At 37.5% G+C, this 21174-nt stretch overlaps 1 protein-coding gene across 2 annotated transcripts in view; it reads left to right on the top strand.

Moving 5' to 3' along the window:
• Positions 1-14327, top strand: part of LOC306880885 (disks large-associated protein 1) — a gene marked incomplete at both ends in the record, with an annotated part of 59713 nt that extends 45386 nt beyond the window's left edge. For both annotated transcript variants that reach the window (XM_079434687.1, XM_079434686.1), the window contains 6 exons: positions 2671-3074; positions 3344-3423; positions 11533-11951; positions 12399-12490; positions 13386-13538; positions 14112-14327. In XM_079434687.1, coding sequence (XP_079290813.1) covers positions 2671-3074; positions 3344-3423; positions 11533-11951; positions 12399-12490; positions 13386-13538; positions 14112-14327 — 1364 coding nt within the window. The remainder of the gene's footprint in view (positions 1-2670; positions 3075-3343; positions 3424-11532; positions 11952-12398; positions 12491-13385; positions 13539-14111) is intronic.
• Between the last annotated feature and the right edge of the window lie 6847 nt (positions 14328-21174).

The following is a 21174-nucleotide window of genomic DNA, read 5'->3' as shown; positions in this document are numbered from 1 at the left end:
CCGCCAGATTCAAGGTGGTGGCAAAGGCAAAAGATTAGCACACAGAGTCATGTTGGAAGCGTGGTCTGTTCTGAGTTTTATCTCTCATTCCCCATGACTCTAGCAAAACACTCCTGGCCTCTTTAATGTGCTTAGCTGTGTGTGTTGAAGCAAACTTAAAAACTGCCAGCATAACGGTGGGCGGCGTTGACTTTTCACTCAAGTAATGGCAAGTTACTGCAAGATAGGCATTCACAATGCGTAAGATTTTCACACAGAAGTCCACAAGTCTGATTTTAAGTTCAGAGGCTCTTCTGTAATCATGTCAGCCATCACAATTATCTGGTTTGCTAGTATCTTGCTGTAACTGCTTCATGCAGTAGTTGGGGTTAAGATTTTAAACAAAGGATTTGAATTACTTATGCACACACTTACACTACCATTCAAAATAAAAGATAAGATTGATTGATTGATTGATTGATTGATTGATTGATTGATTGATTGATTGATTGATTGATTGATTGACAAAAAATCCATTGTTTTATTCAGCAAGAATACATTAAATTGATTGAATGTGTGTGTGTGTGTACATATATATATATATATATATATATATATATATATATATATATATATATATATATATATATATATATATATATATATATATATATATATATATATATATATATATATATATATATATATATACACACACATACATACAGTGTTGGGAGGGTTACTTTGGAAATATAAAGTATAGGTTACAGATTACAAGTTACCCTGCTTGAAATGTAATAAGTAGTGTAACTTTTCAATTAATGTAATGTAACTGATTACTTTTTGATTACTTTTCTAATTTCTAATGTTTTCAACTGTTAATCATTTTCAAACATGTTAACCAGGCAGGGTTAACCTTACAGTAGAACTCAACACTGATTACTGCCAGGCTTTCAAAATCCTTCATCACTTGAATTAAGATTATAATATTTTAATTTTAAAGGAGACATTGCATTAAAAATATCTTTATTTGCATATAAATGCGTCTTAGCAGTGTGTGGACACAACCACCCTACAATGATAGAAATTCACTCCTTTTTTTTAATCCCCCCAAAACCTAAACAGTCTCAATTATCAAGACATTTTGATTGTGGAGTGAATAACCACCGCTCTCTTTCACTTTAAATACCACGTCTGAGGTGACACCCTTGAGCAAGGCGCCAAACCCCCAACTGCTCCCCGGGCGCTGCAGCAATATGGCTGCCCACTGCTCCGGGTGTATCTGTGTGTGTGTGTGTGTGTGTGTGTGTGTGTTCACTGCAGTGTGTGTGCACTTTGGATGGGTTAAATGCAGAGCACAAATTCTGAGTATGGGTCGCTATACTTGGCCACACGTCACTTCACTTCACTAAATTTGTTTGTGCCTGGTTGCGCAAACCATTTTACTCCAGACTGTTTTCTGAATGAGGGACAATTCAAGGCAGGCTTTGTTAAAAAGTTAAAACTCAAGGTTGGATCACTTCCACAGAAGAGAGGGACGGGGTGAGCAGTGCTCATTAGCATGTAAAGAGATATGCACCAAAACGAGTTGCTGTGAAAAGAGCTGTTTTTGGCAAGGTAAAAAGGGTGTTGTTTTACATGACCACTGAGACCATTTCAAGAAGACCCTTATGAATCATATAACCTTGTGGAAAATGGGCATCCGATGTCCCCTTTGAAGCACAGCCACCACAAAAGGTTAAATACAGATTTAAAATCATAACAAGAAATATTTTAATAGCTATGATACTGTTTTTGTCAAATCTTTGCATAGCTATGACAGGAAACACTGGATCTAACAATGCCTAAAAAAAAGTTAATCTTAAACAAAAAAAAACAATATATATATATAAATGTGTGTGTGTGTGTGTGTGTGTGTGTGTGTGTGTGTGTGTGTGTGTGTGTGTGTGTATAGAATAAATGCTTTGTTATATTCTTTATTCATAAAAAACATTATAATAAGAAATGTTTCAAATAAGCATGTTAGAATGATTTCTGAAAGATCACGTGACACTGAAGACTGGCATAATAGCTGCTGAAAATTCACCTTTACCATTAAGTTTATATTCAATTTTAAGATATTTTAAATAGAAAACAGTTATTTGAAATTGTAACATTTCACATTACAATATTACAGTTTTTTATGTATTTTTGATCAAATAAATGCTGACTTGGTGGCCATAAGAGACTTTTTCAAAAATTTCAAATTTATAGGAAAGAAAAAATAGTAATAGAAATCTTTTGCAACATTATAAATGTCCTTTCTCTAATTTTGTTTAATATGCATTAAAAGTAATGGATAATGATTAATAATTTATTTCTCTCTCAAAAAAAAGTAGTGTATCTAACACTGTTAATCTGTGCTGTTAGCATCCAGTGATTCAGGGCTGAGACCATCATAGACATTGAGAATGCCCACGATATTCAAATTAGTGGTCAATAGTGATTTTAGTTTTTTTGGAGACAGTATTTCCATTTGGAAATAGTAAATGTATCCTGAATCTTAATATAAAAGTTTTTTGTCCTTATATCTGTTTCCATTCTAATCTTTTACTGTTTACCGTTAACATACTTTTTTCATGCATCCGTATTTGTAAGTTCAAGTGGATAAAAGTATCTGATAAATGAATAAGTGTACTTTTCTCTCTGCAGTATCATCATGTATCACCACCTACAAGAAGACTCCTCCGCCGGTACCTCCTCGCACCTCCACCAAGCCCTTCATCTCCATCACGGCCCAGAGCAGCACTGAGTCTGCGCAGGACGCTTACATGGACGGTCCCGGGACGCGGGGCGAGCCCGTCCTCCACTCTGGCCTGAGCAATTCCACCGAGAGCATTGACAGCATGAAAGCGCTGACGGCAGCCATCGAGGCAGCCAACGCTCAGATCCACGGCCCTGCCAGTCAACACGTCAGCAACAGCACCATCACCATCAGCACTACCCCTCCCTCTCCACTGCCCATGCCAATGCCTGTGCCCTTCCCCATACCGGCCCTGGAAGACGTCCGCAGGGATGTGCTCAGGAAGAGCAGGTGCCTTTCTATTGGCATCCAGGTGAGTGAGATTCAGTGTTGTTTTCATTGTTTATTCATCTCCTCAATGCTGCTGAGATGTTCCTGCTGGCTATTAGAACAAGATTTAGTTGTAATATCCACTATAATGTGTTTATCAGGTGTTTGTACACTTTTCACAAGCTGGTCTTTTTATTTCTGTATACAAACCCACACAGGGTGAGTTGGAGATTTGTTTACTTCTCCCTGAGGTAGATGATTCTTCAAATGACTATGGAGGTGGCTGGTTTACTGTGTGATGTGTTTAAACAGGTGGATGGGCCTGAGGACCAGGAACTGGAGGACCAGTCCAAGTTTCAGTCAGTGGGGATTCAGGTTGAAGAAGAGCACGGGTGAGTCTGTGTGTGTGTGTGTTTGTGTGTGTTTGTGTGCTCTAAAACAACTGTTTCAGGAACAAATAGCACCCCAGAGTCACTTTCACTTTAGTAATACTATGAAATATTATTACTATTTAAAATAGCTTTTTTATTTAAGTATATATAAAATGTAATTTTTTCCTGTGTTGGCAAAACTGAATTTTCTTTAGCCACAGTATCCTTCAGAAATCATTCTAATATACTGATTTGGTGCTTAAGAAACATTTCTTATTATTATCGATTTTAAAACAGCTGCTTGATATTTTTGTGGAAACCATGATTTTTTTGATGAGCATGTTGAACAGCGTTTATTTGAAATAGAAATCTTTTGTAACATTATTTTACTTTACTCTCATTTTGTTTAATATGCATCCTTGATAAATAAATGTACTAAAGTAATTTCTCTCTCAAAAATAAAAAAAGTGTATCTAACAGTAAATCTGTGCTGTTTGTTAAATTAGCATCCAGTGATTCAGGGCTGAAACAATCATAGACATTTAGGATTCCCACAATATTCATATTAGTGGTCAATGTTGATTTTAACATGAAAAAATAAAATATTTTACATTTGGCCATTCTTTTATATTTGGCTACACCTTTTCAGTTATGGGTCATTATGTTGACTGGTACATCAACAGTTTACAAAAAATCCAAAATTACCAATAACAAGTCCAGACATCATCTGCTCCTTGTGTCCGTTATTGCTCCATTTCCTCTCAATTAATTATCTTGGTCTGTATCTGATCTGTGTGTTTTATCAAATTGCTTCAATCTACAGATGAATGCAGTGGTTCAAAGTTCATACTGTTGCTTTCTGAAAAGTATTGTTTATCCTCTTCACGCTGCATATGTTGAGAGAGTGCATTAAAATCAAGGATTAAGAAACTCTGTATTATGGAGACACTTTCACTTTATTAAACTTATTGAGTAGGGACAGGATTATCCTAGAGCGCTAAAGCTGGCACACCATGGCTCTTCTCAAAACTGCCTAGCTAGACAGTATTTTTAGGCACCATAGGCGTGCTCCTGATGTCGCAAATTGTAGACAACAGATTATGCGGCCTAATTTTTGCCTAAATTTGAAGTGCCACTACATGTTTTTTTTTGGGGGGGGGTTCGATAAGGCAATCCTGCAGTTCATTGTGACAAGCTTAGCAAAACAGTTTAATCAGAAACGATGAAACAAAACTAAAGGAGAGTTTAAATGTTTATTATTTCATTACTGAAAAGTGTTGACAGTAAATCAGCTTTAAAAGATGCATTATTGTATGCAATTTTCATGTTTGCTACATCATTTCATTACATTATCTCTACCTATATGCGTTAAATGAGTCTCTTTTGCAGGTCATGAGTGCTGCAATTTGCCTGCCAAATAAATGTCTGTTAATGATGTTTGTGCCAACAACCTGTGACTACTGCTTATGAGTCATATAAGAGTACTTGGACGTGATAATGAATTTTTTTTTTAAATCTTTCCTTTTTTAATAAAATAAAATATAGCAAATTTAATGCAAACAAATGTAATAAAATCATTTTCATGGTTTTATTTTAAGAATGGATAATAATGATAATGGTTTATGTCCTCAAAATATCTAAATTAATATTTAGATTAATCATTTAAACCATTTTCTCCATAGAAGTGTGTGTGGTCATTATATCTATGAGTTGCGATTTATCAAAAAAAAAATTTGTTGTTGTTAACAACTGTTTATTGAATTTTATTCTGTGGAACAGTAGTACAAAACAGCAGCTGTACAAATTTAGAACCCAACCCATCTCACGCCCTAAAAAAATATATAAATAAAATAAATTATAAAATATATTAATTAATATTAATAGATAAACAAATAACAATAAAATAATTTTTACAAAGATTTTAGAAAAGAAGACACAACATTAAAAGCTGAATGCCATGAATTAACAGTTTTCACGTTAGATCCATGTATACGAGAAGTAGAGAGTTCCATTGAGATTCCAACGGTTGATTAGCACTTTTTTTGCTGCTGTGAGAGCAGCTAACAGTAAAGATCTTTGTTTGGATGGACAAGGTGAAGTCCCAAAAGTCATTCATGAAAAAATGGCGTGGAGTCAAACATATCTCAGTACCCAACAATGATAGGTCCTGTGAGAGTCCAAAAAGGTGAGAGAGAGGGGCACTCCCCCCAAAAAATGCCTTGGGAACAGAGATTACACTTAGGAGAAGACGACAGATTCATAAAAAACTTTTCGTTGGAGTCAAGTAAACCCTATGCAGCAATTTCCAATGAATCATTTGGTGATTAGGGTTTTTAGAAGACAATTTAAACATACCCCATACCTGATCGGAAGATAAAACATGCACATCCTCATTAAGATCCTTAGCCCAATAATAGGTTTGTATGAATGCTCAAGAAGAAAGAGATAGATGACTGAAGCAGAGGAGGGAGATTCCTCAGAAGGAAGGATTAGTTTGCGCAAAGCTGAACAGGCAGTCGAGACTTCCAAGGCACCCCATATGCCCGTAGGGCCGATCTAATATGCAAAAACATAAAAAAGGAGGTGCCTGGCAGATTATATTGAGTTTTAAGATTCTGGAAGGATTTTAAAACACTGTCATCATAGATATCTCCCAGAGTGTTTACTTTATTATGAGTCTATTGCGGACAATGAAATGGAGTACTGCCTGACAAAAGGTTATTATTGTGGAAAATAGGTGAATGCCTATGTCCTTTTGTAACTAGTTGTGAACGTCTTTCAACATCCCTCCATGTGGAGAGGAGATGGGTTACAATGGGACCAAACCGAGATTTACTCTGCCTAAGCGGAACTCACGAAAAAACAAGATGCTTCAATTTATACGGATAAACAATAGATTCCTCAATTGTTCTCCAAGACACAGAAGCATCAGGATCAAACCAAACTGCTAAAGGGTGGAGGGAAAAGGCTTGAACATTCAGTCTAAAATTAGGGAAAGAAAGACCTCCATGTAATCCACATCGTTGTAAGGTAGTCAGTTTAATACGAGGACGTATCCCATCCCATATATACCGTTAAACACATGCATCTAGTTTATTCCAGTAGCCAACCGGTGGAGCGAGAAGAATCATGGAAGAAAAGAAATTAATACGTGGGAGAACATTCATTTTAATCACCGATATACAGGCCTGAAAAGAAGAAGGAAGACGAGACCAATTTTCCAAATCTGAGATGAGAAATTTGGCTAGAATACTATTATAGTTTTTTGAGACGATTTCATGCAGGGAAGGAAAAACATCTATCCCCAAGAACTTAAAATTTTGAACCAATGGAATAGATATAGAAAGGTACATGGAATCAATTTTAGAATTGAGCGGAAGTAAACATTACTTACTCCAATTAATTTTAAACCCAGAGAGAGATCCAAAATGGTCAAATAAATTCAACACATGAGGAATAGAATGTGACGGCTTCTCCAAAAGCAATAAGATATCATCAGCAAACAAAGAAATATGATGATGAGTATTCCGTATATTTATGGGAGAAATAGTTTCAGATTGTCGGACCGCTTGAGCTAAGGGTTCCAAGGATAGGGCAAATAACAGAGAAAGCGGGCAACTCTGACGAGTACCTCGATGTATAAAGAATGGGTTAGAGTGAACAGCACCTGTGAGAACAGTGGCTGCTGGATTGGCATACAGAACATTTATCATATTTAGGAAACTCGATCCCAGACCCAGATGCTATAGAACCGTCCATAAATAGTTCCATTCTAGCTGGTCGAAAGCTTTCATCACATCTAGAGATAATACTGCGCAAGGGGAGGACAAACTATTCTTTGAATTAATAATATGATATAATCAGTGGCGTGCGGTGGTGTTTTAAAATGAGGCAGTTATGTATTTTATATATATATATATATATATATATATATATATATATATATATATATATATATATATATATATATATATAAATTAATGTCCCTGTTACACTTAATGTTTACACTAAGTGCAAATAGCTATTCTGTTTACACAGCTAGATTTGCCACAATTAATACTACTTGCAACCAGTGGCAATTATCTGCACCTCAGTATTGTAGTACATTATAACAGTATGCAGTAATATGTTGAGTGTAAATGATCATTTTAAGTCCAAGTATTAAATGGATGTCACCTTATTGGGACAATAAATCCCTCCCTACACCTACCCTAACCCTACCCGATAATTTAAGTAAAATGTTTAGATTATTTCCTTCATTATTATTGAAAATACCTGCCTTTCCGACGTGATATTTGATTTGAAAAGGTAGGGGGGAAGGTTCTGCAAAACGCGAATTCGATTGCGCCAAACACGATTGCAACACGTACTTCACGATCTGCGCCACTGCAGCTGTTTTGCGACAACAGTCGCTTGTAATGTTTTGTAATCAAACGTTGGTGGGGAGAGTTGGTGTAAACAGCAGCGGCCAACAAGGCGGGCTCATAGGGCTATATGCACTTGTAAATAGACACTCCGTTTTTTATTTGTGAACTGATGCTCAACTGTTTCTTTTTTAATAGTCAACTTATTTTCGGGTCATTGTCAAAAAAGCCCTGTCACAAATATTGTCACAGGCACGAAGATACATCTTTAATCATTTCATCAAGAAGAATGAAATCTGACCTCAGAAGACTACAGAGGGTAGTTCGGACTGCTGAGCGAATCATTAGTACGACCCTCCCCAGTCTCCAAGAATTGTACTCATCCAGAGTGAGCAAAAGGGCTGGCAAAATCACTCTGGACCCCTCACATCCAGCACACTCCCTCTTTGAACTGTTGCCATCTGGTCGACGCTACAGAGCTCTGAGCACCAGAACGACCAGACACAGGAACAGTTTCTTCCCTCAGGCAATCCATCTCATGAACACTTGAACTCTTAACAATAAACATGAAACACACAACACTATCATACTTTTTATTTTTATTTAACACACATACTTATTACATTTCAAATTTGCACCTAACATACCTGTACATATCGAATTGTCTATTTTCTATATTGTGTTTGTACTATTTGGCACATTGTCCGTTTTTGTATATTAGTACATTATTTTATTTTTAATTTTACATTTTTTTACTATCTGTGTCCTGTCCTGTTGCTGTTATTCTGTCGCACTGTGGAGCTACTGTCACTAAAACAAATTTCCTCGTATGTGCAAACATACCTGGCAGTAAAGCTAATTCTGATTCTGATTCTGATGACTGACAAAGTCATCACGTTTTCAAGCCATTTCATGTTTTATTTTGACGTGACACAAAGCAGTGATATCTAAGCAGGAGAGTTGTTTACTTACTTTATAATTAGTCAATCACGCCATCATTTTCTTCATTCAGACAGAGAGCTCGCACGAAAACAAGAGGCGGGATTTATCGCATGAACCAATCACATCCAATCATAACCGATCATATCCAATCATAGCACGATGGAGGCATTGCCTCCTCTTACGTGATCTTCCCCCATTCATCTCAATGAGCCTCCAGAAAAGTCACCGCACGCTTTGGGGTCTCTGTTGTAAGTCTATGGACTGAAGGGAGGCAACCCTCTGCTGTAACTTTACCTGCGGGTGTTGCTGTTGGACAGTGTTATTTTATAAATTCGAGTGACTTATAGACTTTTAATGTCATATTTAGTCATATTTTTGCTGTTTTATTTTTGTAATATCGATTATTTTCTCATCCAATTTTGAGGCCTCCCTTGCCTCCTCGGAGGAAACGCCCCTGGATATAACATGCATAAGTTATCCGATGCTGACCGAGATTTAATGAATTCTGTTTGGTCATGATGAACTAGCCTATTCATAAATTCCTCTAGACAACGAGATAGTACTTTAGCATATAATTTAACATCAGTCCCTATCAAAGAAAGTGACCGGTAACTAGAACAGGAAGTCAGATCTTTATCTTTTTTTAACAAGAGAGAAATAACAGCTATATTAATAGATAGGTGAAATGAGTAACTGAAAAATGTATGATATCTAACATGAGGGGGCCTAAATCCGACCAAAAAGTAGTATACAATTCGATTGGAAGGCCATCTGTGCCTGGGGATTTCCTCTTGTTCATAGATCTAATTGCTGACTCCAGCTCCTGAAGAGTGATCGGTTCGCCCAGGTATTCTGAATCTGAATCTGATAGCCTAGGTAAATCAAGGTTGGACAGAAAAGATGCAAAAGAGTCAGGGTCACCATCAGCAGAAGTAGTATAGAGGTTAGAGTAAAAAGAGTGAAAGGCCATATTAATATCTTTTGGGTCTGTCATAATGAGCCCAGATTGGGATTTCAATGCTGAAATATTAGCAAACTTTTCATCGTTGCGTAATCTTAGGGGGTGGCTTGGTCTACTCCCTTGAAAATAATAATTCTGCCTGGATCTTTGGATCAGGAATTCTGCCCTGGATCTCAGTAATGAATTGAGTTCGGACCTAACCGCCATGATTTTACTGAGTGTATTATCTGAGAAACAACGCTGATTATCTCTAATCAGATTCTGGAGCTGTGATTCCAGTTCAACTATCTTTTTGTGTCTGTTTTTCTGAAGGAAAGAGGCATATGAAATTGAGTTATTCCTTATAAAAACTTTAACTGCATTCCAAAGTGTTCGAGGATCATCCATTGAACCTTGGTTAATTTCAATAAACTCAGCAAATTTATTTCTAAATTGACTGCAAAAGTTTTCATCCTTTAACAATTTAGGGTTAAATCGCCATCTAATGGCACGAGATGGCCGAGGGATCAAAGATAATCTGCACAAATTTCCATCATGATCCGACAAAGATAAGGAATAGATATCGGCATCACGAACAGCTGAAGATAAAGAAGTAGAAATGAAAATATAGTAAATTCGCAAATAGGATTTATGAGTAGCAGAAAAGAAAGTGAAAGATTTAGCAGAAGGATTTAATAAACGCCAACTATCCACCAACGAGGATGAGGTTACACATTGCTGAAGTTTGTCAGATCACAAAGCTTGAGAGTGTGATTCCTTTGGTCCAGATCTATCTAGGATATGCGACATTACAGAATTCGTATCTGCACCCAATACAATTTCAAAATCTGAAAACGTCAAGAGATAGGTTGACAAAACAAAAGTAGGGTCAGGAGTACAAGGGGCATAAACTGAGAGAAATACAATATTCCTATTCTCCACTATGTTTTTATATGTGTTATTCTACCATCTGTATCACCACCTTTATCTAAAATAGTAATATTTAAAGTCCTCCGGACCAATAGTAGTCAATATTAAATATCAATATTAAAACCTTGGTCTTAGTATCCGAAGATGAGTGAGATGCCACTTCATAAAACTTATTATTACACAGGTATATCCTCCTCTTTCAAATGGGATTCTTAACACTATATCAATCTTTCTTCTTCGCAAAAAATCTAGAAAACCTGTATGTTTGTGAGGGCCATTTAGTAAACTGAATTACTGTATAATAAGACAAATTACAAGTTGAGTCTACCATTAAACCACCCCCCACCCTCCCCGTTACCATTCAAAAAAACATAAACACATTCCCATGAATTATGGCAGATCAAACCAAGAACAAACCTTGATCTGCCAGCACCCTTTAATATGGTCTGTGGCATCAACAAAAACCTGCACATTACTGTAGCACCAACATTTGGCCCCATAGTCACATATTGACTAGGTAGTATTTCTATTTAAAAAAAATAATAATAATAAAAAAAGAGAAGAGAGATAAATAATACAAATAAAATATCATAATCAGTAAGCGATACTGTATACACAATGAACTATGATTCATCGCCGTCAACTTAGTTCTTAGAATGTCCTCAAAGTGTGTAACAGTGTTTGCCATCTTGTCCATCATATCACTTGAGTTCGTTGGCTTGGATTTCTTCTTAATCGGAAAAGCCGATGGAGACAACTCCTGCTGTTTATGACTGCATGCCATCAGGTAAAGCACCACCAATGAATAAAACTTAAAACAAAACGAAAAAATCAGCAAAACGAGGCCAAACGTACGGGGCTCTACTCGAGTGTGACTAGGTTCATGAGCATGTCACGTGACTCTCGACATTTGAATTAAATCTTTCTTTCTTTTCTTTTTTTTCTTGGGCTCAGTCACCGGCGGTTCAAGCGCTCAAACAGCGTGACGGCAGCGGTGCAGGCTGATCTAGACACTCCGGAGTACACACCAGCTGAATCTCCTGTCACAGATTTCCCCTCCTCGGCCTGCCTGTCACGGCAGTACTCACGTGATGCCGCCACCTCCACCGTCAGCATCCAGGGCTCAGGGAATCACTACCACGCCTGCACCTCAGATGACTATGAGGACGTTGGCTTTGATCCCTCCATCCTGCCTCCACCTGACCCTTGGATCGATAGCGTGACGGAAGATCCCTTGGAAGTCGTGGGCCGCTCGGTGTGTCAGCGTGACGGCCGCTGGTTCCTGAAGCTGCTGCAGGCAGAGACTGAACGTATGGAGGGCTGGTGCAGGCAGATGGAGCACGAAGAGAAGGAGAACAAACTACCTGATGAAAGTTAGTGTCTGATTTACCCATAATGAAATCTTCTATTAGGTAAACCATCTTTAAAGAAAGTAAAATACCTTTTTTTTAACATTCTAGTTATTTTTGTATGTTCTGTGTGTTCTTTTAGTGCTTTTTAAGCTGTATTAATTTACAGAAAATTAAAAATTTATGATTGATGCAGAATTTTTTGCTGAAATGGCACATGCAAGTCTTTATTGAATTAATCTCACCTGCATTGAAGTAATCTGCCCCCTGCTGGACGTCCTGGTCCTCACAGTGTTTTCCTGACTTCAAGCCTATCTCTGTAGGCTCTCCTACTTTTAATAACCATAATAGATCTTAAAATATATTTTTTTTTCAAGTCTCAGAAGGAGCATAATTCTACTTTTCTATTGCTCTAAGGCTGTTACGCGTGTATCTGATGCTCACCTGTTTGTTTTTGTGTGTGATGTTCAGTCCTGGGGAAGATCCGCAGTGCAGTGGGAAGCGCACAGCTGCTGATGTCCCAGAAGTTTCAGCAGTTCAGGGAACTGTGCGAGGAAAATCTGGTGAGTACCAATAGGAATGATATAGTAAACGTTTATTTGACCGAATCAACTTATACTGTCAATTGAAGCAGCATTGAACTGACTTGAGGTGAATAATACACTGTTTACAACTGTTTATAGCTGATTTGAACTTGTTTTGAAATTGATGAACTTTACAGTGTTATTGAACTGAACTGAAGCAACTTGAGCTAAATAATGATGCTGTTGTCTTTTTAGTGCTGCTTTACAGCAGAATTTAAATTATTTAGTCTTTATTTGAGGAAGTTTCCCATAATTGCTATTTTCCTGTTTATTACTGAAAGAGTCTGTATTGTAAAAAAGTGCTATCTAGGTGACTTGACTGCGGTTCAGAACTTTGGGGTCAGTAAGAGTTTTCTTTTTAAAGAAATTAATGCTTTTATTCAGCAAGGATGCATTCAATTGATCAAAAGTGACAGTCAAGACATTTATAATGAAACAATAGATTTCTCTTTTTTTAAATGCTGTTCTTTTGAACTTTCAATTTATCAAATTCATCAAAAAAGACTGACTGCTACAAATTCACCTTTGTAATCACATAAATAAATTACATTTTAAAATATATATTAACAAAAATAGAAAAACTTGTTTTAAATTGTAATATTTCACAATATAACTTTATTACTGCATTTTTATTCAAATACATGCAAGCTGCAAAAACATTTAGAAAATTTAGCTTTTGAACAGTAGTGTATCTTCAAGGCTGTGAATCTTTGAAAAAGAATGGAACTGTGGGTTCCTGTGCACCTTTCCAAGCACAATCCCAGGATGGACACACCAGCTCCAAAGAAAACCGATCCATCAGGGCTTTTCAGATGTTTAGACAGCACAGCTAATTCTTATAGTTCCACTTTTGTTCCCTCTCTTGGCTCAACAGAACCCAAACGCTCACCCACGACCAGTGGCTCAAGATCTTGCAGGGTTCTGGGACATGCTTCAACTTTCCATTGAGAATATCAGTTTAAAGTTCGATGAGCTTCACCAGCTCAAAGCCAACAACTGGAGACCCCTCGATCCCCCCGAGAGAAAGGTACAACAAACTTGCAGAATCAGTACAGATTCATTGACAGAAGCTAGCTGCCTGATCGCTGGGCAACGTTGCTTTTTTTTCTCATTCATGTGCATGGTCTGTTGCTTCTGTATTGTGATATTATGCATTCAAGGGTGGGCACTGGCAATAACAAATCTCCAAAATCCACAATATTATTCAATATATTTGCCTCCGGAAGTGTTGCTGTTGCCTCCCTGTGGCTCATGTCGGTCTGTTGGTCTAATGTGACTGTGAATGTTTCACTCACTCTTAATTTCCTGACATCCTCTTCATGTTTGCTTTGTTTGTTTGTTTGTTTGTTTGACAGTGAGCTGTTTTCAGAAGTCATTGCATCCGGCACGCACCATGGGGGCAGCGGCCCCCAACCTCTCACGCCGGCCGGGCCGCTCTCTTACCACACGCAGTCAGCCGCGGAAGCGTTAGCGCCGCTCTTTAACGCTAGCCGCGGCTGGCCTTAGCGCTGTCTGTGTGCAGGTGTGCCATATTGCTGTCTCGGCTCGTCTTTCTCCGCCCGCCACGGTGGCTAACTGACTGTTTGTCGTCCCTGTTCAGGAGAGAAGGCTGCCTCCCCCAGTGCCAAAGAAACCCCCGAAAGGCCACCCTCCCCTGGCCAGAGATCGCTCGCTGGAAAGCACCGAGAAGCAGCGTCAGGAGGCTCGCAAGCGTTTGATGGCGGCCAAACGAGCCGCTTCGGTACGACAGAACTCGGCCACAGAGAGCGCAGACAGCATCGAGATCTATATACCTGAGGCCCAGACCAGATTATGAAACTGCCAAACGCCAAAACGCACTCACACATGAACGCCCAAGTGCAGAAATCCGCCGTGAGCACAACACGTCACAGATCTATATTTGCCTAATACTAAGATCACTGTATATTAGGAGCGACATACACCAGCACCATGATAGCACAGTAGTAGGAACTTGACCTTTCATTACTAAAACAAATGACATCCAAGATAGATCTACGTCATATTTCTATAACCCTAAGACTTCAGGACAAATGACTTGTTTGATTTTACACAAATTAAACCAAGGCTGTTTTTTGTTTTATTTCAGGGTTTCTGAAAGTCAGTACATCCTGAACGTCCTGTGTTGGAAATGATCGAAGGACTTTTTTCAGTATGAATATTCAGATTTTTCCTTTGAGAAGCAGCACTGCATAAAACATTATATACACTACCGATCTCTTATGCTCACCAAGGCTGCATTTGTTGGAAAAATTCCTCTTATTATCAATGTTGAAAACAGTTTTTGAAGATTTCTTTGATGAATTGAAAGTTTAAAAAGCAGCATTTATTTGAAATTGAATCTTTTGTAACACTACAGATGACTTAACTCTCACTTTGGATCAATTTAAGGCATCCTTGCTGAATACAAATATTAATTTATTTCAGAAAAAAAGAAGAAAATAAAAAATGACTTTTTTTTTCGTCCTTGAATACTGGATAATGTTTTCACTTGTTTTAAAGATGTTTATACTTGAAATCTGGTGAAACATTATGTCTTATGCATTCTTGCTTCTGAATTCATCTTGTTTCAAAGATTTCTATATATTTTTACTAGAAAATATGACAAAAATTATCATCTCATCAAGAATATGACTTTTGCTGTGTGTAATTAATTATATACTGCCAGATATATTTCATGACCATTTTTTTAGATTACAGCAGAACTGTCCCTCACGGCCTTGCTTTAATTTGTGTCAAATTAAATATTTCTTCCCTGAATAATCACTATTTGGAGCTCAGCCATTTTATATATACCCTTTTTCATTTTTATGCATGTGTGGTTACATACAGTTTGTTTGTAAACACATATAGACACGGTTACACATGCACACGTGCATAACAACCTCTCTCGGAGCCATCGGCTGACCTTCGTTCACAGTGTAGATAAATATGAGCATATACACACGTAAATACTTTATCATTTAACAGTTCTACACAGACTTATCACAAATAATAAACATAAGCGCATTCACTCTTGAGTGGAACAGGCTGGGTGTTTGTAATATAATCTGTCTGGACCTTTTTCCTTAAGAGTTGATGGAATGTTATAGCAGGTTTAATGTTTTACTTCTGCAGTCGTTCCATCTGTCTTTCTCTTTCACACACTGTCTTAATCTGATGATCTAAAGAGATGTGATCATAGTGAATTATGTTCCTAGCCATGTGAAGTAGGTAAACCCTCTCTCTCAGTCCCTCTTACCATCTAGGAAATACAGTATGCTGTTTTTGTTTTTCTCAGATTTCTGTCCCGCTTCTATCCCTGCCTTCTCTCTTCTTTTTTTTGTGTTTTGTTGTACAATTGGAAAATGATGACCACATAACAGGGTATTTTAAGCTAAAAGCAATACTCATAAGAAATTCTAATATTACAACATTATTTTGATGAAGCGATTCTGTCAAACTGATTCATTGCTAATGAAAAGATGCCTTCACTATTCTGAAGCCATTTCTGTTTCTTGCCATTCTGATGCTTGCTATTGTGAACGCTTCTCAATGGCCACTCTTGAACAGTTCTTCTTATTTTAAATCCTCTTTAGTCATACATGGGACATTTAGGCACATTATTATATTCTTTAGTGTATAAAATACAAATAAACTTACTAATCATTTTTCTAACATAGATTTGGGGCCTTTATGTAGACAAGTAGAGGTACTTCAATGAGACGACTGCAAAAAAGTGACACTAGAAGGGGAGTTTTAATAAAATGCAAGCTTTTCATCATTGTTCACAAGATTATGTCTTTCCAGTAGCAATTTCAGTGACTTAATTTAATGTGTTTTAATACTGTGTTGGGGCACAGGGGGAAGTTTTTTGTAAGCTTAGTGCTCAAAAGGGTTGTGACTCTGAGAGGACCGTGTGACTCTGCCTGATCGGCCGTGTCAGGTGAGCTAAACTAGCGTTAAACTCTCAGGAAAAGACAGAGGTGAAATGAGTGCAGCAAATTCAGGGTCTCCCAGTGGTGATGTTTTTGTGAGCGTGTTTGCGTGTTCACTGCACACAGGTGTGAGTCTGTTTGTGTTTTAAAGAATGTATGTCTCTTTATGCTAAATAGGTGTGTATGTGAGCCTGTGTGCATCGTGTGTGTGTGCGTGCGAGTCTATAAAAGTGCTTCCTGATTTTATTGGTTAACTCAATCTTTGAATTTTTTCTGTTGGTTGAAGTCAAGTAGCCTCATGAACTCGTGTACAGTATCAAAGCCCCTTGTTCTTATTTCAGTCTATATTGTTTGTACAAGAAAACAATGATGAGGATGTTCCTGTAAGCATGCAGACACAATATGAGTCCTATAGATATTTATCTGATTTATACTATTATTTATTTATGTACTTATTTATTTGTCTTATCTATTTAGGGTTTATTTTATACGATTTTGATTCTGTTTAGTGATCTGTCATGCCACCCTCATATTGTGAATATGTTTTACTGTATGTATAACATTATATGTGCATACATACAATGAACAAAGAATAAATTCTTGAAACTTTATTTGTCTTGACATGTATTACAAAATAGCACAACAAGCAATATTGTCCTGGTCGGAAGATATTTATTAAATATTATGAATTTAATACCGTATTCATATAAGAAACACTGGGTTTATAATTTAAAAAAATTAATTGTCAATTTTGCTGTCTTACAAAATATTACTGTTCAGGTGGCTTTTACGGGAACATTGGATATTGCTCATCATATTCATGAGATGGGGGATTTTAAGAGACTAGTGGGATTCTTTACCGGTAAGCAACTTTCTTGCTGGATGGACTGCATGCGTGGAGAAAGAAGGGTGCTTGCAAAGCTAGTCTTCATTATTCCTCAAATCGTCTGTGCATAACTCATTCAAGTATGATAACTTTATGCGGCTTACTGAGGAAAACTGTGTTATGAATTTTGTATGTGATCAGGCCATATACAATTCACATACAATTTGCAATGTAATGTCAAATTGTGATGCAATTCCACTTAGTTCTTGAGATGTAGCCTAATACGACAGTGCTATCTTCCAACACTAGGCGTCACTGAGGATCCAGCAACAAAGCACTTGTTGTTCTTGCAAGCATATATTGCTGCAGGCTGGAAACCTCCAAGTGGGAGAGACTTATGCCGAAAGTAGGTTGGGACAACTCCAAGAGGGAGGGTAGGTTTAGGGTTGGGTTTGGTGTAGGGCATATTAACAAGGCCCAACCCATTTGGAGCTTGCTCCGATCTCCGTTTACACCTATCTCCTCTTATGCACCTTGCAACGCCCACACATACAGTACAGCACTATGCTAAGGTATTGTTTAAATGAGCATTTATTTGATAGTTAAACATAATTAGGACCCCTTTTGAAAACGATCGCACGAATCATCTTGCAATTGTTGACTGTTTCCCAAAAGTAGGCTATCATTAGGTAAGCAATGTCTACCTGAATGAATATCTTGTTCTAAGGCTCATTAGGTCACCTGCAAGAAAACCGCAAATTGAAAAATGAAAAGATTAAATATTTCTGACAACACCGCAAGCGTCCTTGTCACTTCCAGGAAACGCACGAATGCGGCTTTAGTGCAAAGGGAAAATAATAATAATAAGGTTGCATGACACAAAGGCAACATTTCAATAGGCTACTTGTAGAACTGAATGCGATTTGAATATTATGCGCGTTCATATTACCTAAGTGTAAACCAAGTACAAGGCACGTTTGGTTTTTACCGAGGTTGATTTGCTGGACGCTATAAAACAAACACCTCACTAATCTGAAACAGCCTGCGGGCAGCCATGTTTTCAGATTAACACAGATAGACGAATCAATTAGTCTAGGATGTAGTGAATCAATAATCTTCTTAATCTCCGCGAGGATAAACGTAATAATAACTATGTAACACTTTTATAGGTGCTGTTTATGCTTTTGAGGGGATTATGATTAGCCTACGCTTCCAACTATACATTCCCCAGTTCCAGATCCGTGAAATTGATGCTTTTAATCTAGGATCAAATATAAATCTTCCTTTAATGGGTTTAATCGAAGTTTTCAGTCGGATAAAATATCTTTGGGACAGTATAGGCTGCACTGAGATGCTGAGTCTGTTTCTACTGATAGGCTAATGAAGAATAAACCATTGCCTTTCTGAACACATTAAGGGACAATGCATCCCCTGTGATGTGACACTTAAGAAAGAACGCTATATTTGTTCATCCCTGTGAATGCAGGAATCCCTCCACACCCCACGACTGCCGTTCTAATTTGTCCGGCAAGCTGGAGAACGAGCGCTCGGTGCGCTGTTGCTGCTCCTGTTGCTCTGGCGCATGTGGCTGGATTCCCAGGGATCCCCAGTGCTCTGCAGCTTGCGCTCCTAACATCTATGACCCTCAAAGAGGCCGTGAAAACGCAAGGCTCCTGTAGTCAATAGTTGTCTACCAGTCAACCTTTTTGAATACCAGGTCAATAAATGTAAAGTGCGCAAACAATAAAAGCCACTTGACAGGCGCGTCGACAAAGTGTGGTGCCTTTTATCGTTTTACATTACCCAACACGTCAGGACCAATTCCACTCACATCGCGCGGCTTTTGTTTCAACAATTGTTGGCTATTTTTTTCCTGAAAAAATAGATTTTTTAAATGGCCCACGAAGTGTCTTTCAGGAAAGCCAAGTCAAAATGATGTCTTCTAAAACATTGTTGGTTCAAGAGGTTTGGTGCACCTACTATCAAACCCATATTACCTTGTTAAGTAGCCCAATTATTGTCATTGATTGATTCATTTAATCTGCCTTTATATCTAATCCTTTCTCTAATCCTGTTTGACACAAGAGATTAAACGGATTAGCAGCGATTTCCACTGTATTTAGAATTAAATCAACTTTCCTCTCGTTAATCCAAACTGTTTCTAAAGCATCTGTAACATAATAATAATAATAATAATAATAATGTTTAAATTATGTTAATGTTTTAATAATTATTGTTAATAATATTATTATTATTTTATTTATTTTTTTCTAGCTTTTGACGTGTCTTTTCCTGCTGCTTGCAGTCTTTCCTCGCCTCGTGGACTCTAATGTACCATGACCTGAAATAAGAAGTCTCATTTATAATGCTCATCGTTGTGATATCTGTTCAAAAATCCATGTGTTGCTATTCCCATGCCAGCCCAAGGTCTGCAGCCGCGGCCGCTGAGATATGTGACATTGCTTAATTGATAGCAAAGGTGACGGTCACGGTCCTGTTTGTGCTTAATGGCTCAATGACTCGCTTTGCTGAACAACCGGTGGGCGTTCAGGTGCCACTTGTGTCGCTCCACAGTGTACTACAGGTGCACCATTCCAATTATTGGGCAGTTTATATGCGCGTTATGCACTTGAACGTGAACTTTGTGCTCTTGGGTAAATAGTCGTTAAGTGACATTTCTTATTTATGTTATGACAAACAAAATCATTACGCTATTCATTGAAATTGAAATGCACGCAATATTGAAATGGTTTCTGGTGTGTTTGCACCTCATCAATTTTGAAACTTTCAAGCAATAAATTAATTAAATTAACAGTCTTCTTACAAAAAAAGGCATTTATCAACACCTTTTTTAATATTCTAAATGCGCGTTTTAGCATACAAACTACGGCTGCTCTGTTCATTCAGTGCCGGCAGTGGGTCTCTTTGAGTGCAGAGCGCGCAAGTGGTGTGATTCCCACGGATTGTCCCTCGCGTTGCAGCTTGCAGCGGGGTGCAACAACCATACACTCACCAGACCCTTTTTTTCCCTTTTACTAACAAAGTGACCCCCTCCATCTTTATTTGAATAGCAGAGAATAAGGGTTGTTTATGGGCTCTAACCAGTTAGCATCTCAGGTACCGGCATAATTTGTTGTGAGGTGTCTTACAAACCTCCTCATTGGCGACCACTGTGAGGCACACTGCTCTTAATGCCAGTACCAGCCCCCTACATAATAAAACCATACCCGCTGCTTGTCGTTTCTCCGCTGGTATATTTATTCTTGTTTGTTATTCAAGCACGTGTATAATGATGTCTTGTGTTAAAAGAAAACGTTAAAGCACCACTTTATAGGACAAAACTCCTTTTCCAAAATTCTATGGGAATTTGTCGGTCAAACGCGTGGCGCTCCCTGCTACTCTCAACTGCAACTCTACAATAATTATTTTAAATGCAATTTAGTTGGTATTCATAATAAATCTATTTTAAAGTTTAAAAATAATTTCAGGAAAATTAACATTGAGGTTTGAATGCAAGATTTACCTACGTTTTCCTGCATTTTTTTTTTTCTTTTACGGGGATTTATAGCAAATTTATAGCTGATCCATTGTTCTCTCACTTTTTAAAATTTATAAATGTACAAACATGTCATCTTTTTCCATAATATTAATGGACACAATATCCTAAATGCTCAGCTGTGGCGATACCATATACTTTTCAAAATATGTACACTTTAATATGCACTTTTAAAGTACTATTATGTACCTTTAAACTTTTATTATTTACCATATATGGATAAACAGGGTGCTTTTATATCCAGTACCGCTTTTTTCATGAAAAGCCGCTCATTGGCTTGTGAAACCTTCTATATAATCTATATAATTTATCGATATATATATATAGCCTCATAACTAATAATTTG

Source organism: Barbus barbus (assembly GCF_936440315.1).
Source record: "Barbus barbus genome assembly, chromosome: 15".
Classification (NCBI taxonomy): Eukaryota; Metazoa; Chordata; class Actinopteri; order Cypriniformes; family Cyprinidae; genus Barbus; species Barbus barbus.
This window is presented reverse-complemented; position numbering and strand designations above follow the sequence as displayed.